Genomic DNA, 16,057 nt, shown 5'->3' with positions numbered 1-16,057 from the left:
TGAGACATGTGAGACAAGAAGATTCCACAGCTCCCTCTGCCCCCTTCCCCACTCCTTATGGAGCAAACTTCTGGACTTAGCCCCATACCAGCCCTGGCATAAGGAATGTTGAGCAGCCCCAGCAGGGGCAGGGCTGGGGTGCAGGTCAAACACTTAGCAGTCACAAGGAAGTTTTGAGGCCCCTATAGCAAAGAGAAATCAATGGGGATTAAAGTGGGCCAGGAGCAGGGGGATATGGAAAAGAGTCCAGAGTGTGAAGGGTCAGCAGCTTCTCTTGGCTTTGCCTGCCCAACACTATTTTCCTGAGGAGGACCTCAGCTTCCCCAGTATCTATCCATCTAGTTTCGGTACAGCTGACTCTTCTCCTCCACAATTCCAGGGAATGTGCATGTGATCTAAGCCTGGCCAATCAAGATGCTCCATTGTCCTGGTCAATGAGAATCAGTATTGAGTCTTTTGCTACAATTATTAAGAAAGATACCCACTTTCTCCTGAGAGAAGTAAGCCAGACCTGTGTTACTCTGACCCTATATATGGAGACCCACATGAGAATAAAACCAACACAGAGAAATGTACAGCTGAAAGACAGATGGAAATAGATCCTGGAGAAAGATTGTCATGGATCCAGTCACATCTGAAGCAAGTTATCCCCTGGACCTTTCCATTATAAAATCCAAAAATTTCCTTTTCTGCTTAGGCCTGTTTGAATCTGATTTCTCTAATTTACCACTGAAAATTTTCAAGCTACACAAATTATAGAGTTGGGCAAACATGGTTGCAGTTCTGGCTCTGCCATATACTTGCTGTGTGACCTTGCATGAGTCATTTCCCTTCTCTGAGTGTCACAGGGACAATAACACCTACCTTACAACGTTGCTGTAAGGACCAAAAAAGACCAGAGAAGTAAATGTCTACAAAAGGTCACACACACAAAATTAGCTGCTGTTCTTCTTCCCAGGAAAGGCAGGGGCGTGGAGAGAATTTCAGTCACAGGTCCAAGGGCCCCTGGCAAATCCACACATGCTACAAGGTCTGAGGTAAGAAATGAGAGCATCAGCTGCTTCCTTCCAATCCCCTGCTAATTCAATAACAGCAGAGAACACTCCCTTAGCCCTCTGACTCTCCTAGGGAAGTACTTATATTATCCTCCCTGTACAGATCTCAGAGACGGGTAATCACCTACAGGCCTGCAACCTGTCTCCAGAGCCCAGGACCCCAAAGAGCAACATGCCAAGTGACCCTCTCCGGACCCGTTTCTCTACCTGAGATGAGAAGCCATGCTTCTCAGACTTGAGTGCTGTTCAGATCCAGTAGGCCTGGGGTGGGGCTGACAGTCCACATTTCTAATACACTACCAGGTGGTGCCACTGCTCAGAGTTAAGACGCTGTCACCCATACCAGAACTGCCATTCTGTGTAAAAGCTTATAAAATAACTGAAGCAATAATTTAAAAATATATAAAACATGCCCTGACCGGTGTGGCTCAGTTGGTTGGGTGTAGTCCCACAAAAGGTCGCTGATTCAATTCCTGGTCCGGGCACATGCCAGGGTTTTGGGCCTGGTACCTAGCTGGGGTGTGTGTAAGAGGCAACCAATGGATGTTTCTCTCCCTATCTTTCTCCCTTCCTTCCCCTTTCCCTAAGTATAAATAAATAAAATCTTCAGAAGGAAAGAAAACAACTATGAACACTATCTAGAGACAGACGGCCAAGTGCTTTACATTTGGTAACACACTTAGCCACCACACAGTCTCTAAACTCCTAGGATCCCTATTGTACAGAGAAGGAAAGGAGAGGCACAGTGGAGTTAGGTTACTGCCCCAGGCCCTGGCAAGGTAGCTCAGTTGGTTAGTGTCATTCCAATATGCCAAGGTTTCAGGTTCAATCTCCAGTCAGGGCACATACAAGAATCAACCAATGAATGCATAAATAAGTAGAACAACAAATTGATTTTTCTTTCTCCCCTCTTCCCCTTCCTCTCTCTCTTTAAAAAAATCAATTAAAAAAATTACTGCCCCACATCTCTAACGCTGGGCCCCTGCCTTGGGGTCAGAAGCCCTAAAGAGACAGAGAAGGGGTCTGCAGGCTCAGGAAACAGAATTGGTGGGAAGGCTAGAGAAGACAAAGAAGGAAGGGGTGGAGCCCAGACCAAAGGAATGGGGAAGGGAATTCTTAGAGGAAGAAGTCCTGGGATGCTGAGTGCCCTGGGGCAACCCCTACTAGACGTGAAATCAGAAAGACCTGAGGAGAGAGAGGCTATACTTCTTCATAGCCACTGTAAGGCCTATCAGTGCTTCCAAACCCTAGCAGGTTGTTGAGCTTTTAAACCCCTTAGCCTTGGTGGACACTAATCCTAGAGAAGCCAACTCCTAGTAAACTACCAGCAGCCCAGCCCAGAGCCCCCAGGAGGAATAGGATCCTGCCCTGGGACCCTTCCTTAGCCTTCTAGAACCAACCTGATTTGACCCCTACCTACTGTTCCACCATATTCCCTTCCACTCTTCAGCCCCTGGCTGTCATCTTGTTCTCCAAGCTTGTTCTTCCAGCATTGTCTCACCATTCCAGCCACCTTCTCAGAGCATCAACCATCTCTCACAGCTAGTTCACCCTGTTTTTTTTACAGCGCTTGGCCTCTCTCTGTCTGAAGTGGCCCTAGCTGTGTGCTTATTTGGTTACTGCCTGTCCACCCCAGTCGCCTAGAACAGGGCCCCACACAAAATTAGTTTTCAACAAATGTTATGATTTGGACAAATCCTCAGCACAACGCAGCTAAGACCTTCTGGGATGAGACAGATCCTTCTAGGACCCCACAGCCCCATCCCCACTGCAGAACTGAAAGGCATAGTCAGTCCCCACTTCCTTCCTCTAGTCCAGTGGAATCCAGCTTTCCAGATAGCCTCTCATGCAACAGCAGAATCTAGAGACTGCAGCCTCAGCACATAAACAGTACTCCATTGCCTTTTTCAGGCTACTGAATGCCACAACAAAGCTGGAAGTAGGTCCTATGGCCCTGTTTGTAGATGGGGACGTCTTGGCCTAGATCTCTTCCGGCACAGCCTCAAGCTGCAGGGTGGGCCAGCCTTACTCACTAGCCACAGCCCTGGGCTTGTGCTGCTGTGCATGGTCACTGATCAATCCAAGGGCTTCCCCTCCCTCCCATCCCCCATGGGACTCTCAGTCACCTCGTCCCCTCTTCCTTTAAGACCTCATACCCAGAGGTCCCACTGGCCTTCTGAAACTTCCCTAAGGGTGTTCTCTGGGGCCTGTGCCATGAGCGGGAAGTGGTCACAACTCGGAGTAAGGAGTGAGGACAGATGGGCCTTGGTCCAGCTGTGGTGCTGGGAACGGAGTTCCCGATCAGCTCCGGGCTCCCTTAAAACTGCTACGGGTAGTTCCTAGATACACCCAGGATCCGGGGCCTACCCGCCGGGGAAGGGTCTGGGAAGGGCTGCAGGTGCCGCGGAGGCCATGTATCTCTCTGGAGTAGAGATGTCAGCCCCACAGTAGACCTGCAGGTACGGCTTTGTGCCGTGGTTGGAGAGAGCAGAGGGTCCCCTCGTACCTGAGGGCCCCAGGCCGCGCTCAGGCCCCGCTGCCCCGGTTGCCCATCCGCACCCGCTGGTGCGCGGACCCTGATGCACAGGCCGCGGGACTCCGACCTCCAGCACCCCCGGGCAGGAAGAGCCAACGGCGGCCGGCTCCGCGGAAACGAGGGTAAGAATGCGAGGTGATTCAGCGAGCCGGGCTCACCGGCTCCCAGGACACCGTGCGGCTCTTCCCCGCAGAGGCAACCCGGAAGTAAGGCGCGTCTTTTCCTTCCAGCCAAAACTGCAACAAAAAAAAAAAGCCAAGGTCTCTACTTGGAGCACTCGGGCCCGCCCCAGCCCCCAACAGCCTATAAAATGGTGCTCCTTGGAAAAGAGGATGCAAGCGACTGAGGGAGCCAATCAGATGCCCAGTAGGCGGGGCCCTCTTAAAGAGACAACACTCAGGCGGGGACTGAAAGCTGCTGCGTAACTGGGGAGCAGCTGCGTTTCTCACCAAGAAGGCTGCCAGGTTGGTGGAGGCTGCCACCTCTCCACCCCCGCTCCTGCCAGCTGTCCACAGCTGTCAACGGACCAGTTCACTCCAGCCAGAGATACTCTTCCCCGCCAGACTGGGGCCTGACGGTCCTGGGAGGAGCATAGGCGGAGAGCCCCGTCCTGCGCCACCGCTGCTGCCGCCCTGCATGCTTCACAATGGCAGTCTCGCCTGACCTCTGGACACTTGAGCGAGGAAGGAAGAGTAGGGACAACCCCACCCCTGAACTGTTCATTTCCACCTGCTTGCCACGCTGCTTGGACGGCCTCCATCAAATTGTGCTGGTATTATTAAGCACCATCCATGTTACAGGCGCTAATTTTCACAACCCTTCAGGGCGGCTACTACAATACTAGTAGCATTTGCGAAGGAGGAATAGGAAGCCTAGAGACGTTAAGTAACTTGTCCAAAGCCACACAACTAGGAAATGACAAAGCCTAGATGCTTGGATTTGAACTGCCCCTACTCACATTTTTAACTTCAACAATTCTTCAGTTAACTTGCTGCATGAAGACTTCCCTGTCCATGCCTTCCTGACATCCATTCTGTGTTTTCTCCTTGCTCTTCTCCCACTGACTCGTTATGGCCTGCCCTCCCTCCAGCCCCTAGTGCTCACCTCCCACCCACACCCTGTTCATTCTAGCCACAATGGTTTCTGTTTCTGCTCCTTGACTATACCAAACTTGTTCATGCTTGCAGTTCCCTGCATCTGTCCACTGCCTGGCTGGCTCTTTGTCACATAACATCCTCCTTCTTGGCATTCTAGCTAAAATAGTTGTCCAGTCTTTGTCCCATAATGCCCTTTTATTTCTTTCTGAGGATCATCTCACTAACATGATTATATTCAGAATGACAGAACGTGCTTGTCACACACTCCCTATATCGTCCTGAGGCTGACTCAATGCCTCATGCAAATTGTAGACTCCTACTTACCACAGGAAGTCCAAGATACATACACATCCCATGATAACAAAGTTGCTTCATAGTTGGGCTAAAATGAGACTAGACTCTGTTCTTTGCCTAGCTCCTGCGCTAAGAGGGGAAAGGTTGCCCTAACTAGTGTGGTTCAGTTGGTTGGGCATCATCCTGCAATGCAAAAGGTTGCTGGTTTGATGCCCAGTGGGGGCATATCCCTGGGTTGTGGGTTCGGTCCCTGGACTGGGGCACATGCCAGGGGCACCCAATCAATGTTTCTCTCTCACATTAATGTTTCTCTCCCTTTCTTTCTCCCTTCCCCTCTCTCTAAAAAATAAATAAAATTAAAAAAAATAAAAGAGGGGAAGAGTTAGAATGTCACCACCTTATGACCAATTATGACTTGGTTTATCTAGGACTGTCCCAGCCTGGCCCTAGGCTAGCTTGGACAGTTTGTGTATCAGTCAGCAGAGGCTGTGCTCCATGCCCATACTTGTCTTCATGAATGGGCTGTGGGGAGTCAAAGTCAGCAACTAGAGTTTCTCCTAAGAAGTTACAGACAACACTCCAAATCACACTTAATTGGTAAAGGCAAGTTCTGGGCCACTTCTAACTTCCAAGGGCAGGAAAGCTCTCTCCTACCATATGCCAGAGAAGGAGAAATGGAGTATCTGTGACGAGGCTATCCTCCATCTTTAGCTTTTGTGCTTTTTGAGACAGTACAGACTTCCGGGTAGGAAAAAAACTGTACTATTACTATCACAATGCACAATTCTGCATTTTATACCCTGAGTTTTGAGGTCCACAATTAGGCTCCTATGAGACTTCATTTGTAGAATAACTGAAGGTTTTCTATTTCACTCCCTCCCTTCATGGCAGCCAGTAGCTACTTCACTGCAGTATTTCCATACAGAAAACAGAGTAAACCATCAGCAAATTTCAATAAACTTTAGTTTAATAAACTAAATAGTTTATTAAACTAAACTAAATTAGTTTAATAAACATAGATCTGACTTTCAGTTTCTGTTCCTTGCCCTACATCAGGTTCCTGTATCAAGTGGTTATCCTCTTTAAGCCATGGCCCACAGAAGGAGATCCTTCTACAGAAATGGCTCACTGATAGCAATCAGGGTCCAAAAATAATAGAGACAAGATGGTATTGCTCAGCTGTTAGGAAAAAAGTGGGTGCAATCGTCATATAACCATTGAGGTCACAGTAGCAGCCAGAAGGTTGAATAGATCACTGGAATAATTGGCAGAATGCCCACTCTGGTTCCTTGGTTTAAGTGGTAACAGTTTTCATAGAAGTGAAAGTAAAGTGGAAGTCCCTGATGCTTCTCCTTACCTACCTTCTCCAGCCAAAATAAATAAAAAAACAAGGCCACCTCCTCTGGCAAGAGAGAGCCACTGGACACAGAAATGAAGGTTCCCTGATGGAAGTCAGGACTTCAATAAAGTTGTGGCCCGGGTTGAAAAGCCAGGGAGGGCCGCGGAGCTACCCTCGGAGGAGGAGCCAGCCCCAGCCCGAGGCGCCACCACCGCAGAAGCAGTGCGGAGCAGCAGTCGCATTCATGGCCCACTCACCACTGGCTGTCCAAGTGCCCATGATGCAGTAAATAGGGCGCCCTGGAGGAGAGACCGGAGACAGGATTAACCGGAGAGTCCTGAGGCTGACTTCCTCCCATTTCCGTAGTCCCCATTTGGCGAGGGCAAGCAACGCACCCAAAGAGCCAAAAGCGGGGAAAGTACACAATAGAAGACCCTAAACTGACCAGTGCTGTGGAGCTTGCCGGCCAGTGGGGCCAGATGAGTAGGCAAGGTCGCGAATAAGCCCCCGGGTCTGGGGCAAGCACATGTGAGCCCAGGCAGGCGGGGGATCGTGCAAGGCCGGAAGCCCGCTCAACGAGCCTGCGTGAGAGTGCAGAGAGATCCCAAAAAATAGCCCAGCCCTGACCAAAGCGGTCACAGAGCTGCTCCAGGCAGGAGTCAGACACAGACATTAGACTCCTGGAAGGCTCAAACAAACAACCCAAGGTCATATAGGGTCAACAACTGACATCATCAGAGACAGACCCAGAAAGAAAAGTAAAGGACAAAAATACTTAACAGACTCTCACAAAAATGGGAAGATAAAGAAGTTCCCCCCAAATGAGTGGAAAAGGGGACTCCCCACAGAGAGAGCTAAATGAAAAAGAGGCCAGGGAACTATCAGATATTGAATTCAAAACAATGGTTCTAAGGAAGCTCAATGAGCTCAGCCAGATCAAAGATAACTATGAGAAACTGCAGAGAAACTATCAGGATCTTACAGCAAACTATATCAGCCTGGAAAAGGACATAGAAACTATCAAGAAGACACAAGAGGATATGAAGAATACCATTTCTGAATTGAAGAACACAGTAGAAGGAATCCAAAGCAGGCTGGATGAAGCCGAGGATCGAATCAGTGAGATGGAGGACAAGGTAGAAAAAAGCTCCCAGAAAGAACAAGAAATGGAAAAACGACTCAAAACGAATGAAGAGGCATTTAGGGAAATGCAGGACAACCTGAAACGCAATAATATCTGTATAATAGGGATACCAGAAGGAGAAGAGGAGGAGCAAGGGATAGAGAACCTCCTCGAAAAAGTAATGATGGAAAATTTCCCTAATTTGAGGAGAGAAAGGCTCTCATGGATCCAGGAGGCACAGAGGACCCCACTCAAGAGGGACTCAAAGAGGTCCACTCCAAGACACATCATCATTAAAATGGCAAATGTCAAAGACAAAGAGAGAATCCTCAAGGCAGCAAGAGAGAAGGAGAAAGTAACATACAAGGGGGCCCCGATATGCCTAGGAGCTGACTTCTCAACAGAAACACTACAAGCCAGAAGGGAATGGCAACAAATATTCCAAGCCATGAAAAGCAAGGGCCTACAGCCAAGGCTGCTCTACCCAGCTAGGCTCTCCGTTAAAATAGAAGGGGAAATACGGAGTTTCCCAGACAAGAGAAGGCTAAAAGAATACATCTATACCAAACAAGCACTCCAAGATATGCTAAGGGGACTGGTTTAAGCAGATGAAGGAAATGAATGAGAGAGAGAGGAACACAGGTACAAAGAGAAAAGATGAGTAAGTTTCTATCAGTAATATCTCTCAATGTGAATGGACTAAATGCCCCAATCAAAACACACAGGGTAGCTGAATGGTAAGAAAACATGACCCACACATATGCTGCCTACAAGAGACCCACCTCAGAGCAAGAGATCTACACAGATTGAAAGTAAAGGGATGGAAAAAAATATTCCAAGCAAATGGGCGTGAGAAAAAGGCCGGGGTTGCCATACTTGTATCAGACAAAGTAGATTTCAAAACAAAAACCATAAGGAGAGACCCAGAGGGGCACTTTATAATACGTAAAGGAAGAATCCAGTGAGAAGACATCAACACTGAAAACTTATATGCTCCCAATATAGAAGCCCCCAAGTTTATAAGGAAATTGTTGGATGACTTCCAAAAAGATATAGACAGCAACACACTGATAGTAGGGGATTTCAACACCCCACTGTCAAAAATGGACAGATCTTCCAAACAAAACAGTAATAAACATATTGTGGCGCTGAATGACACACTGAATCAAAGAGACTTAACTGACATATATAGAAACTTACATCCCAAAGAAGAAAAATACACATTCTTTTCAAATGCTCATGGCAGATTTTCAAAGATAGACCACATGACAGGACACAAAGCAAACCTCAGCAAATTCAGGAAAATTGAAATAATACCAAACTTTTTATCGGACCACAAGGCCTTGAAACTGCAAATCAACCTCAAAGAGAAACTTCAAAAACTTGCCAACTCATGGAGACTGAACAGTACACTATTAAACAATGAATGGGTCAATAATGAGATAAGAGAAGAAATCAAAAAATTTCTGGAAACCAATGAAAATGAACAGTCCAAAACCTATGGGACACAGCAAAGGCGGTCCTGAGAGGGAAGTTCATAGCAATACAGGCTTACCTAAAAAAGACAGAAACATTTCAAATAAAAGACCTAACACTACAACTTCAAGAACTGGAGAAACAACAACAAATAAATCCCAGAGCAAGTAGAAGGAAGGAAATAGTCAAGATTAGAGCAGAACTGAATGACATAGAGACAAAAAGCACAATTCAGAGGATCAACCAATCCAGAAGCTGGTTCTTTGAAAAGATAAATAAAATTGACAAGCCTTTAAGCAGACTCATCAAGACAAAAAGGGAGAGGACCCAAATTAATAATATCAGAAACAAAAGAGGAGAAATAACAACTGATACCACAGAAATACAAATGATCATCAGAAACTACTATAAACAATTATATGCCAAGAAATTTGAAAACCTCGATGAAATGGACAAATTTTTAGAAAAGTATAATCTTCCAACACTGAAGGAAGAAGAAACAGAAAGCATGAACAGACCGATAACAGCTGGGGAAATTGAAGCAGTCATCAAGAAACTCACGGCACACAAAAGCTCAGGGCTGGACAGTTTCACAGGAGAATTTTACAAAACATTTAAGATAGAGCTAACCCCTGTTCTTCTCAGACTAGTCCAAAAAATCCAAGAGGAGGGAAGACTCCCAGACTCTTACTATGAGGCCAGCATCACCCTGATCCCAAAACCAGATAAAGACCCTACAAAGAAAGAAAACTACAGGCCAATTTCCCTGATGAACATACATGCTAAAATCCTGAACAAATATTGGCAAACCGCACCCAGCAATACATTCAAAAGATTATCCACCACGATCAAGTGGGATTCATCCCAGGCATGCAGAGATGGTTCAATATACGCAAATCAGTAAACATGATACATCACATAAATAAAAGAAAAGACAAAAACCACATGATCATCTCAATAGATGCAGAAAAAGCATTCGATCAGGTACAGCACCCATTTATGATCAAAACGCTCAGCAAAATGGGAATAAATGGGGCATTCCTCAACATAATAAAGGCCATATATGAAAAACATACAGCCAATATCATACTCAACAGGCAAAAACTGAAACTTTTCCACTAAGATTGGGAACACGACAAGGATGTCCGCTCTCACCGTTTCTTTTCATCATCCTATTGGAAGTCCTAGCCACAGTGGTCAGACAAGAGAAAGAGATAAAAGGCATTCAAATATGAAAGGAGGAAGTAAAGCTATCATTGTTTGCAGATGACATGATAGTGTACATAGAGAACCCTGTAGACTCTACCAAAAAACTCCTCCACCTAATAAGTGAATTTGGCAAAACAGCAGGATACAAAGTCAACATTCAGAAATCAAAGGCATTTTTGTACACCAGCAATTCAATAGAAGAAGAAGAAATCAGAAAAAAAATACCATTCGCTATAGCAAGAAAAAAAATAAAGGACCTAGGCATAAACTTAACCAAAGAGGTAAAAGACCTGTACTCAGAAAACTATACAACATTGAAAAAAGAAAATAAGGAAGACACAAATAAATGAAAGCATATACTGTGCTCATGGATTGGAAGAATTAATATCATCAAAATGGCCATACTACCCAGCGATTTATAGATTCAACTCAATCCCTATTAAGATACCAATGATATATTTCACAGAAATAGAGCAGACATTTCAAAAACTTATATGGAACCATAAACGACCCCGAATAGCCGCAGCAATTTTGAGAAAGAAACACAAAGTAGGAGGGATCACAGTAACGGACATTAAACTCTACTACAAAGCCACTATATTCAAACAGTCTGGTACTGGCACAAGAACAGACCCATAGACCAGTGGAACAGAATAGAAAGCCCAGAAATAAGCACAGGTCTATTCGGGCATCTAATATTTGACAAGGGGGGCAGAAGCATAAAATGGAGCAATAATAGCCTCTTCAACAAATGGTGTTGGGAGAGCTGGACGGCTACATGCAAAAAATTGAAATTGGATCCGGAGCTGACACCATACACAAAAATAAACTCAAGATGGATAAAAGACTTAAATACAAGTCGCAACACCATCAAAGTCCTCGAGGAGAACATTGGCAGGAAACTCTCAGATATCCCACGCAGCAATTTTTTCACTGATATGTCTCCTAAAGCAAGGGACATAAAGGAAAGAATAAACAAGTGGGACCTCATCAAAACAAGAAGCTTCTGCATGGCAAAAGAAAACATCAGCAAAATGAAAAGGGAGCCAACCGTATGGGAAAATATATTCGCTAATGATACATCAGATAGAGGTTTGATCTCCAAGATATATAAAGAACTCACTCGACTCCACTCCAAGAAGACAAATGATCCAATCAAAAAATGGGCAAAGGACCTGGGCAGACGCTTTTCCAAGGAGGAGATACAGAGGGCCCAGAGCCATTTGAAAGGATGCTCAGCATCACTAGCCATCAGAGAAATGCAGATCAAAACCACCATGACGTACCACCTCACACTGGTCAGAATGGCCATCAGAAACAGATCAACAAGCAACAGGTGCTGGCGAGGCTGTGGAGAAAAGGGAACACTGTTGATGGGAATGCAGACCGGTGCAGCCACTGTGGAAAGCAGTGTGGAATTTCCTCAAAGAGCTGAAAATGGAACTGCCTTTTGATCCAGCGATTCCCCTGCTGGGACTATACCCTAAGAACATCAAAACGCCAATACAAAAGAACCTATGCACCCCAATGTTCATAGCAGCACAATTGGCAATAGCCAAGTGTTGGAAGCAACCTAAATGCCCATCAGTAGATGACTGGATCAAAAAATTATGGTACATATACACAATGGAATACTATGTAGCAGAAAGAAAAAAAGAACTACTAAACTTCGTGACAGCATGGATGGAACTGGAGAGCATTATGCTAAGCAAAATAAGCCAGGAGGCAAAAGACAAATACCACATGATCTCACCTATAAGTGGAACCTAACCAACAATACAAAGATACAAGGAAAATAAGACCAGCAACACTGAAAGGAAAAGAAATCAACAGAGACAAGAGGGAAGGAGGGAGGTTGGGTGGGGAAAAGGAAGGGAAGGGGAAAGTCAAGGAATATATAGCAAGGACTCATGGACAAAACCGAAGGGGAAGAGCAGAGGGAGGGACGGAGGAAGGGGCCAAGGGAAAGTGGTGGGGGGTACGCAGAGACAAATGTATTTCAAAAAATAAATTAAAATAAAATTTAAAGAAAAACAAAACAAAACAAAACAATATCCTGCCCTGGCAGTGTGGCTCAGTTGGTTGGCACATCGGCCCATAAACCAAAAGGTTGCCAGCTTGAACCCCAGTGAGGATACATACCTAGGCTTTGGGTTTTATCTCCAGTGTGGGCATGTACTGGAGGCAACCAATCAATCTTTCTCACAGCAATGTTTCTCTTTTTCTCCCTTCCTCTCTCTCTAAAAGCAAGGTAAGAAAAACCCTCCAGTGAGGACCAAACAAAAAAACAAAAAATCCAATATCTTATACCAGGGAAAACAGCAGAAATTAGTGCCACCCTTAAAGATCTAACACATGTGGAAAGGGCTGGGCCCCATTACATCCCTATTTAATTCATCAGTGTGGCCTCGAAAGAATAGAGTTTGGTAGTGGATTGCAATCAAGTAGTAGCCCCAATTATAGCTACTGGGCCAGTGTCATGGCTAGCACAGATCAACATGGCCTCAGGAGGGTGGCCTTTGATCTAACCATCACTATCAAGAACCACTGTTATTCACAGGTAGGGACAGCAGGATCTTGCCCCAGGCCTATGGTCACTCTCCCACATTTTGTCATAATATAGTCTGAAGGGCTCTGGCTGTCTGGACATTTTGCAATATACTGCACTGGTTTATATCAATGATATTTTGCTGATCTGGCAGGATAAACAAAAAGTAACAAGTAGATGAAGACCTTAATGAGGCATTTTTCCTCCCAAGGGTGGTAGATAAACCCCATGTTGGGGGCTTGCCACATCTGTGAAGTTTGTAGGGGCCTAGTAGTCTGGGGCATATCCCTCCCAAAGCAAAAGACAAATGATTACATCTTGCACACACCATCACAGGAAAGGGAGTACAATGCAAGAACCCACTCTTTGGGTTTTGGAGGCAGTATATTCCACGCCTGGGAATGCTGCTCTGTCCCATACATCTCTGTGTGACACAAAAGACTTCCAGCTTGGAGTGAGGCTCACAACAGGAAAGGGCCATCCCAGAGGCCACAGGACTCACAGACCCTATGATATTAGAAGCACATGTGGTGGGAAAAGATGCTGTGTAAAGGTTATTGCAAGCCCTAGTGGGGTCAATTAACTTTGAGAACTGAAAGGCAAACAAAAGCTTTATTTGGGTAGGTTTTTTTGGGTTTTGTTGTTTTTTTTTGTTGTTGTTGTTTTTTGTTTTGAATTGTAAATCTGGAGACACAGATTTGGGTAGAAATCCAACTGCATTCCTATGGGAAAATAAAGGGGCAGAGTTTATAAGGACAGAAATAAGGAGAGGGGAGCGAGTCCCAAAGGAGTTACACAAGTTGCTTTGAAAGAATTATGATTGGTGGAGACAAGCAGACTTACACTATGCTATACACAATTAATTTCTTATGTCTATTGCAAGACTCCATTTTAGATTGCTCTCTTGACAATATCAACTTCATTTTGCTGTCTTCCTTTTATATTTCCTCTTTTTGATCAAGATTTTCCTTAGAAAGTATCAATGATCAACCATCAGGATGTATCACTGGTCTGTCACTGAAAAAGCAACATTGATCTCTTGTCTCTAGGAAGGCTCATTCCAGGAATGCCATGTCCCACGTAGGGAGAAAATAGTCTCCTGAGTACACAGGAAGAGAGCTTAGGGACACATTTGAGCAACAGGAGGCTTGTCAGAAGCAGGGCTAAGTCACATATTCCTCCCATAAAAAGTTCCTTTGTAGAGGTGGTCTCACATTTATTTGTTGTAACAACTCTAGGTGTTAGGATACCATTATTCTGGTAGCGGCTGTTAGTCATTGTTGGATGCACATGGTAAGACGAGTTAAGGTAAGTTAACAGTATAATTACAAAAGCAAATATGGCTAAGGCCTGTAATACAGAACAACACCAGGTTCCCATTTCTGCAGGCAGCCAGCTATATAAGTCTATCCAATCCCAACTTACAGGATAATGTTCTGTCTGTTCAAGGGATTTTAATGTTTTGTTTCAGAACTACACAATATTGCATTACTTTACCTGATTTCTTAACATAACCCAATAGGGCAAAGTACTGTATTGCTGGGCAGCTAACACATCTAGAGACCTATGGTTTTGTAATCCTACCTCAGCCAGACTGTCAGTCATTCCTTGTTGTTCTTCAAGAGTAGTTGCAATAATATTCCATGATGGTATTCCAAGAATGTAAAAGTTTCTGATAGACTTTTCTAGTTCAGCTACTCCATACCAAAGAAGGAAAACTCTAGTGAAAGCATGCCCAAAGCCTTTCTGATCTGTTATGGGGTTTCAGGTGAAGAGAAAAAACCAAAGACCATGCTCAAAATCTCAGTGGCATTTGGTCCATGTTAGTCAAAGTTTACAGACAAAGTGCCTAGACTAGAGCTAATGGCAGAGGAAGGAAGAATCTTTCTGGTGACAGCATCAGGTCACCAGGCATGACAATACCACTTCTCCCTTACGATCAAATTGTCAAGGTGACATACATTTGAGTCCCACACAAGAAGAAACACCTGATGCCCCCAAATGAGAGTGCATAATTAGGCCCTTAAACCCAGTCTCTGAGAGAAGTATTAAGCCTATTTCTGAAGCAGGGATTTCATGTTTTCCGTATGTTAGATGATCACAATCATAAACATAGACAACATTAAAGTCATTGTGTGATTTATCAGTGTGACCTAAAGAGCACCTGAGGCTTCTATATATTTGGGTTAGGATTGAAAGATTAGCTTGGATTTGATTGTTTCAAATTTTGGGACTGGTATTCCCTAAGAGACAGATTTTATCTGTTTTCCATCAAATACCACATTTTTATCTAGTCCCCAAGTTGTATTTGGGAGTGGAAGGACATCTGCTTTCCAGGATCAAGTGGTATTATTCTCTGACTTCCCCACTTTAGAGAGACATTGTAAGAAGTAACATTGTATTCACGTAAGTCCCACTGAGGTGTGAACAAAAGGTAATCAGAGACATACAAGGGTGTAGTTGCAAATTAAAACTCAAAACTCTGCCTGAACTGTTTTTATTTTCAAAACAAAGAAGTTATCAGTAACAGTCTGGACTGTATTTATGGATATTACCTTGTGGGTTGGGGGGAACTTATGGATGGATCTGGCTACAGGAATGTCATGTGTTCCATCAACATTTTTAGAGGTTTGAGAATATAGGAGGACTTTAAATCAGTGCTACTTCCAGTTAAGTTTTGTAAGCTTTCAATGCTTAAGGTCCAATCCACTAATTCTGGTTCATCATGGATATGGTTAGCTCAGGTGCATACCCAACAGTTTGTTAAATTGGCACTGTTAGATATTTGTTGGATAGCAGTGTCGAAGGTCAAATAGGGTATTCATTGCAGTAAGCGGACATAAGAATCAGTGTGTTCATACTGAAATTAGACTAAAGAACTAGGAAAAGAATGAATGTTTTCTCAAGATGTTTCTTCAGGCAAAAATTAAGTTATGATTTCAATACAATCAGTAAATGAAGCAAAGGTGGTTAAAGGAAAGACCAAATGTAAGGGTTGCTGGGTGGAATTGTGTATGACTGGCCTGGTCAGAGGTCTCGGGAGAACCGTTTATATCACATGATGCCTGCTTTGACTCAAGAATGAGAATTCTAGGGGTTGTCTTGGGTTATTTAGAGATTTTCAGCCTAAGATCTCGAAAAGGCTGAGATGACCAGTCAAGTGTAAGTGTTCTTTTAAAATTTTTATGTTTTATTGATTTTAGAGAGGGGGAGGGAGGGAGAAAGCGGAGAGAAACATCTATCATATGTCCAAGCTGGGGACTGAACCCACAACCCAGGCATCAATCTGGCAACCTTTTGGTTTGCAGGACGACACCCAACCAAGCCACACCAGCCAGGGCACGTGTCCTTTTTAATAGGGAAACATGAATCCATGAGTC

At 44.6% G+C, this 16,057-nt stretch overlaps 1 protein-coding gene across 3 annotated transcripts in view; it reads right to left on the bottom strand.

Moving 5' to 3' along the window:
• Nucleotides 1-16,057, bottom strand: part of TPRA1 (transmembrane protein adipocyte associated 1) — a 30,692-nt gene that overhangs the window by 10,786 nt on the left and 3,849 nt on the right. For 2 of the 3 annotated variants that reach the window (XM_054587504.1, XM_054587503.1), the window contains exons 1-2: nt 4,041-4,149; nt 3,562-3,827 (exon numbers count right to left, since the gene is read on the bottom strand). Coding sequence is in view for 1 of the 3 variants with exons in the window: in XM_054587501.1 (XP_054443476.1) it covers nt 3,750-3,827 (78 nt within the window). In the remaining 2 variants the exon portion in view is untranslated. Of the gene's footprint in view, nt 1-3,561; nt 3,828-4,040; nt 4,150-16,057 lie in introns of those variants that run through there. The other variant, XM_054587501.1, reaches the window with a different exon arrangement.

Source organism: Pteronotus mesoamericanus, unplaced genomic scaffold (assembly GCF_021234165.1).
Source record: "Pteronotus mesoamericanus isolate MK-2021 breed Mesoamerican mustached bat unplaced genomic scaffold, CSHL_Meso_final scaffold_118, whole genome shotgun sequence".
Classification (NCBI taxonomy): Eukaryota; Metazoa; Chordata; class Mammalia; order Chiroptera; family Mormoopidae; genus Pteronotus; species Pteronotus mesoamericanus.
Note: the sequence above shows the minus strand (reverse complement) of the source record. Positions and strands in the feature narration are given on the sequence as shown.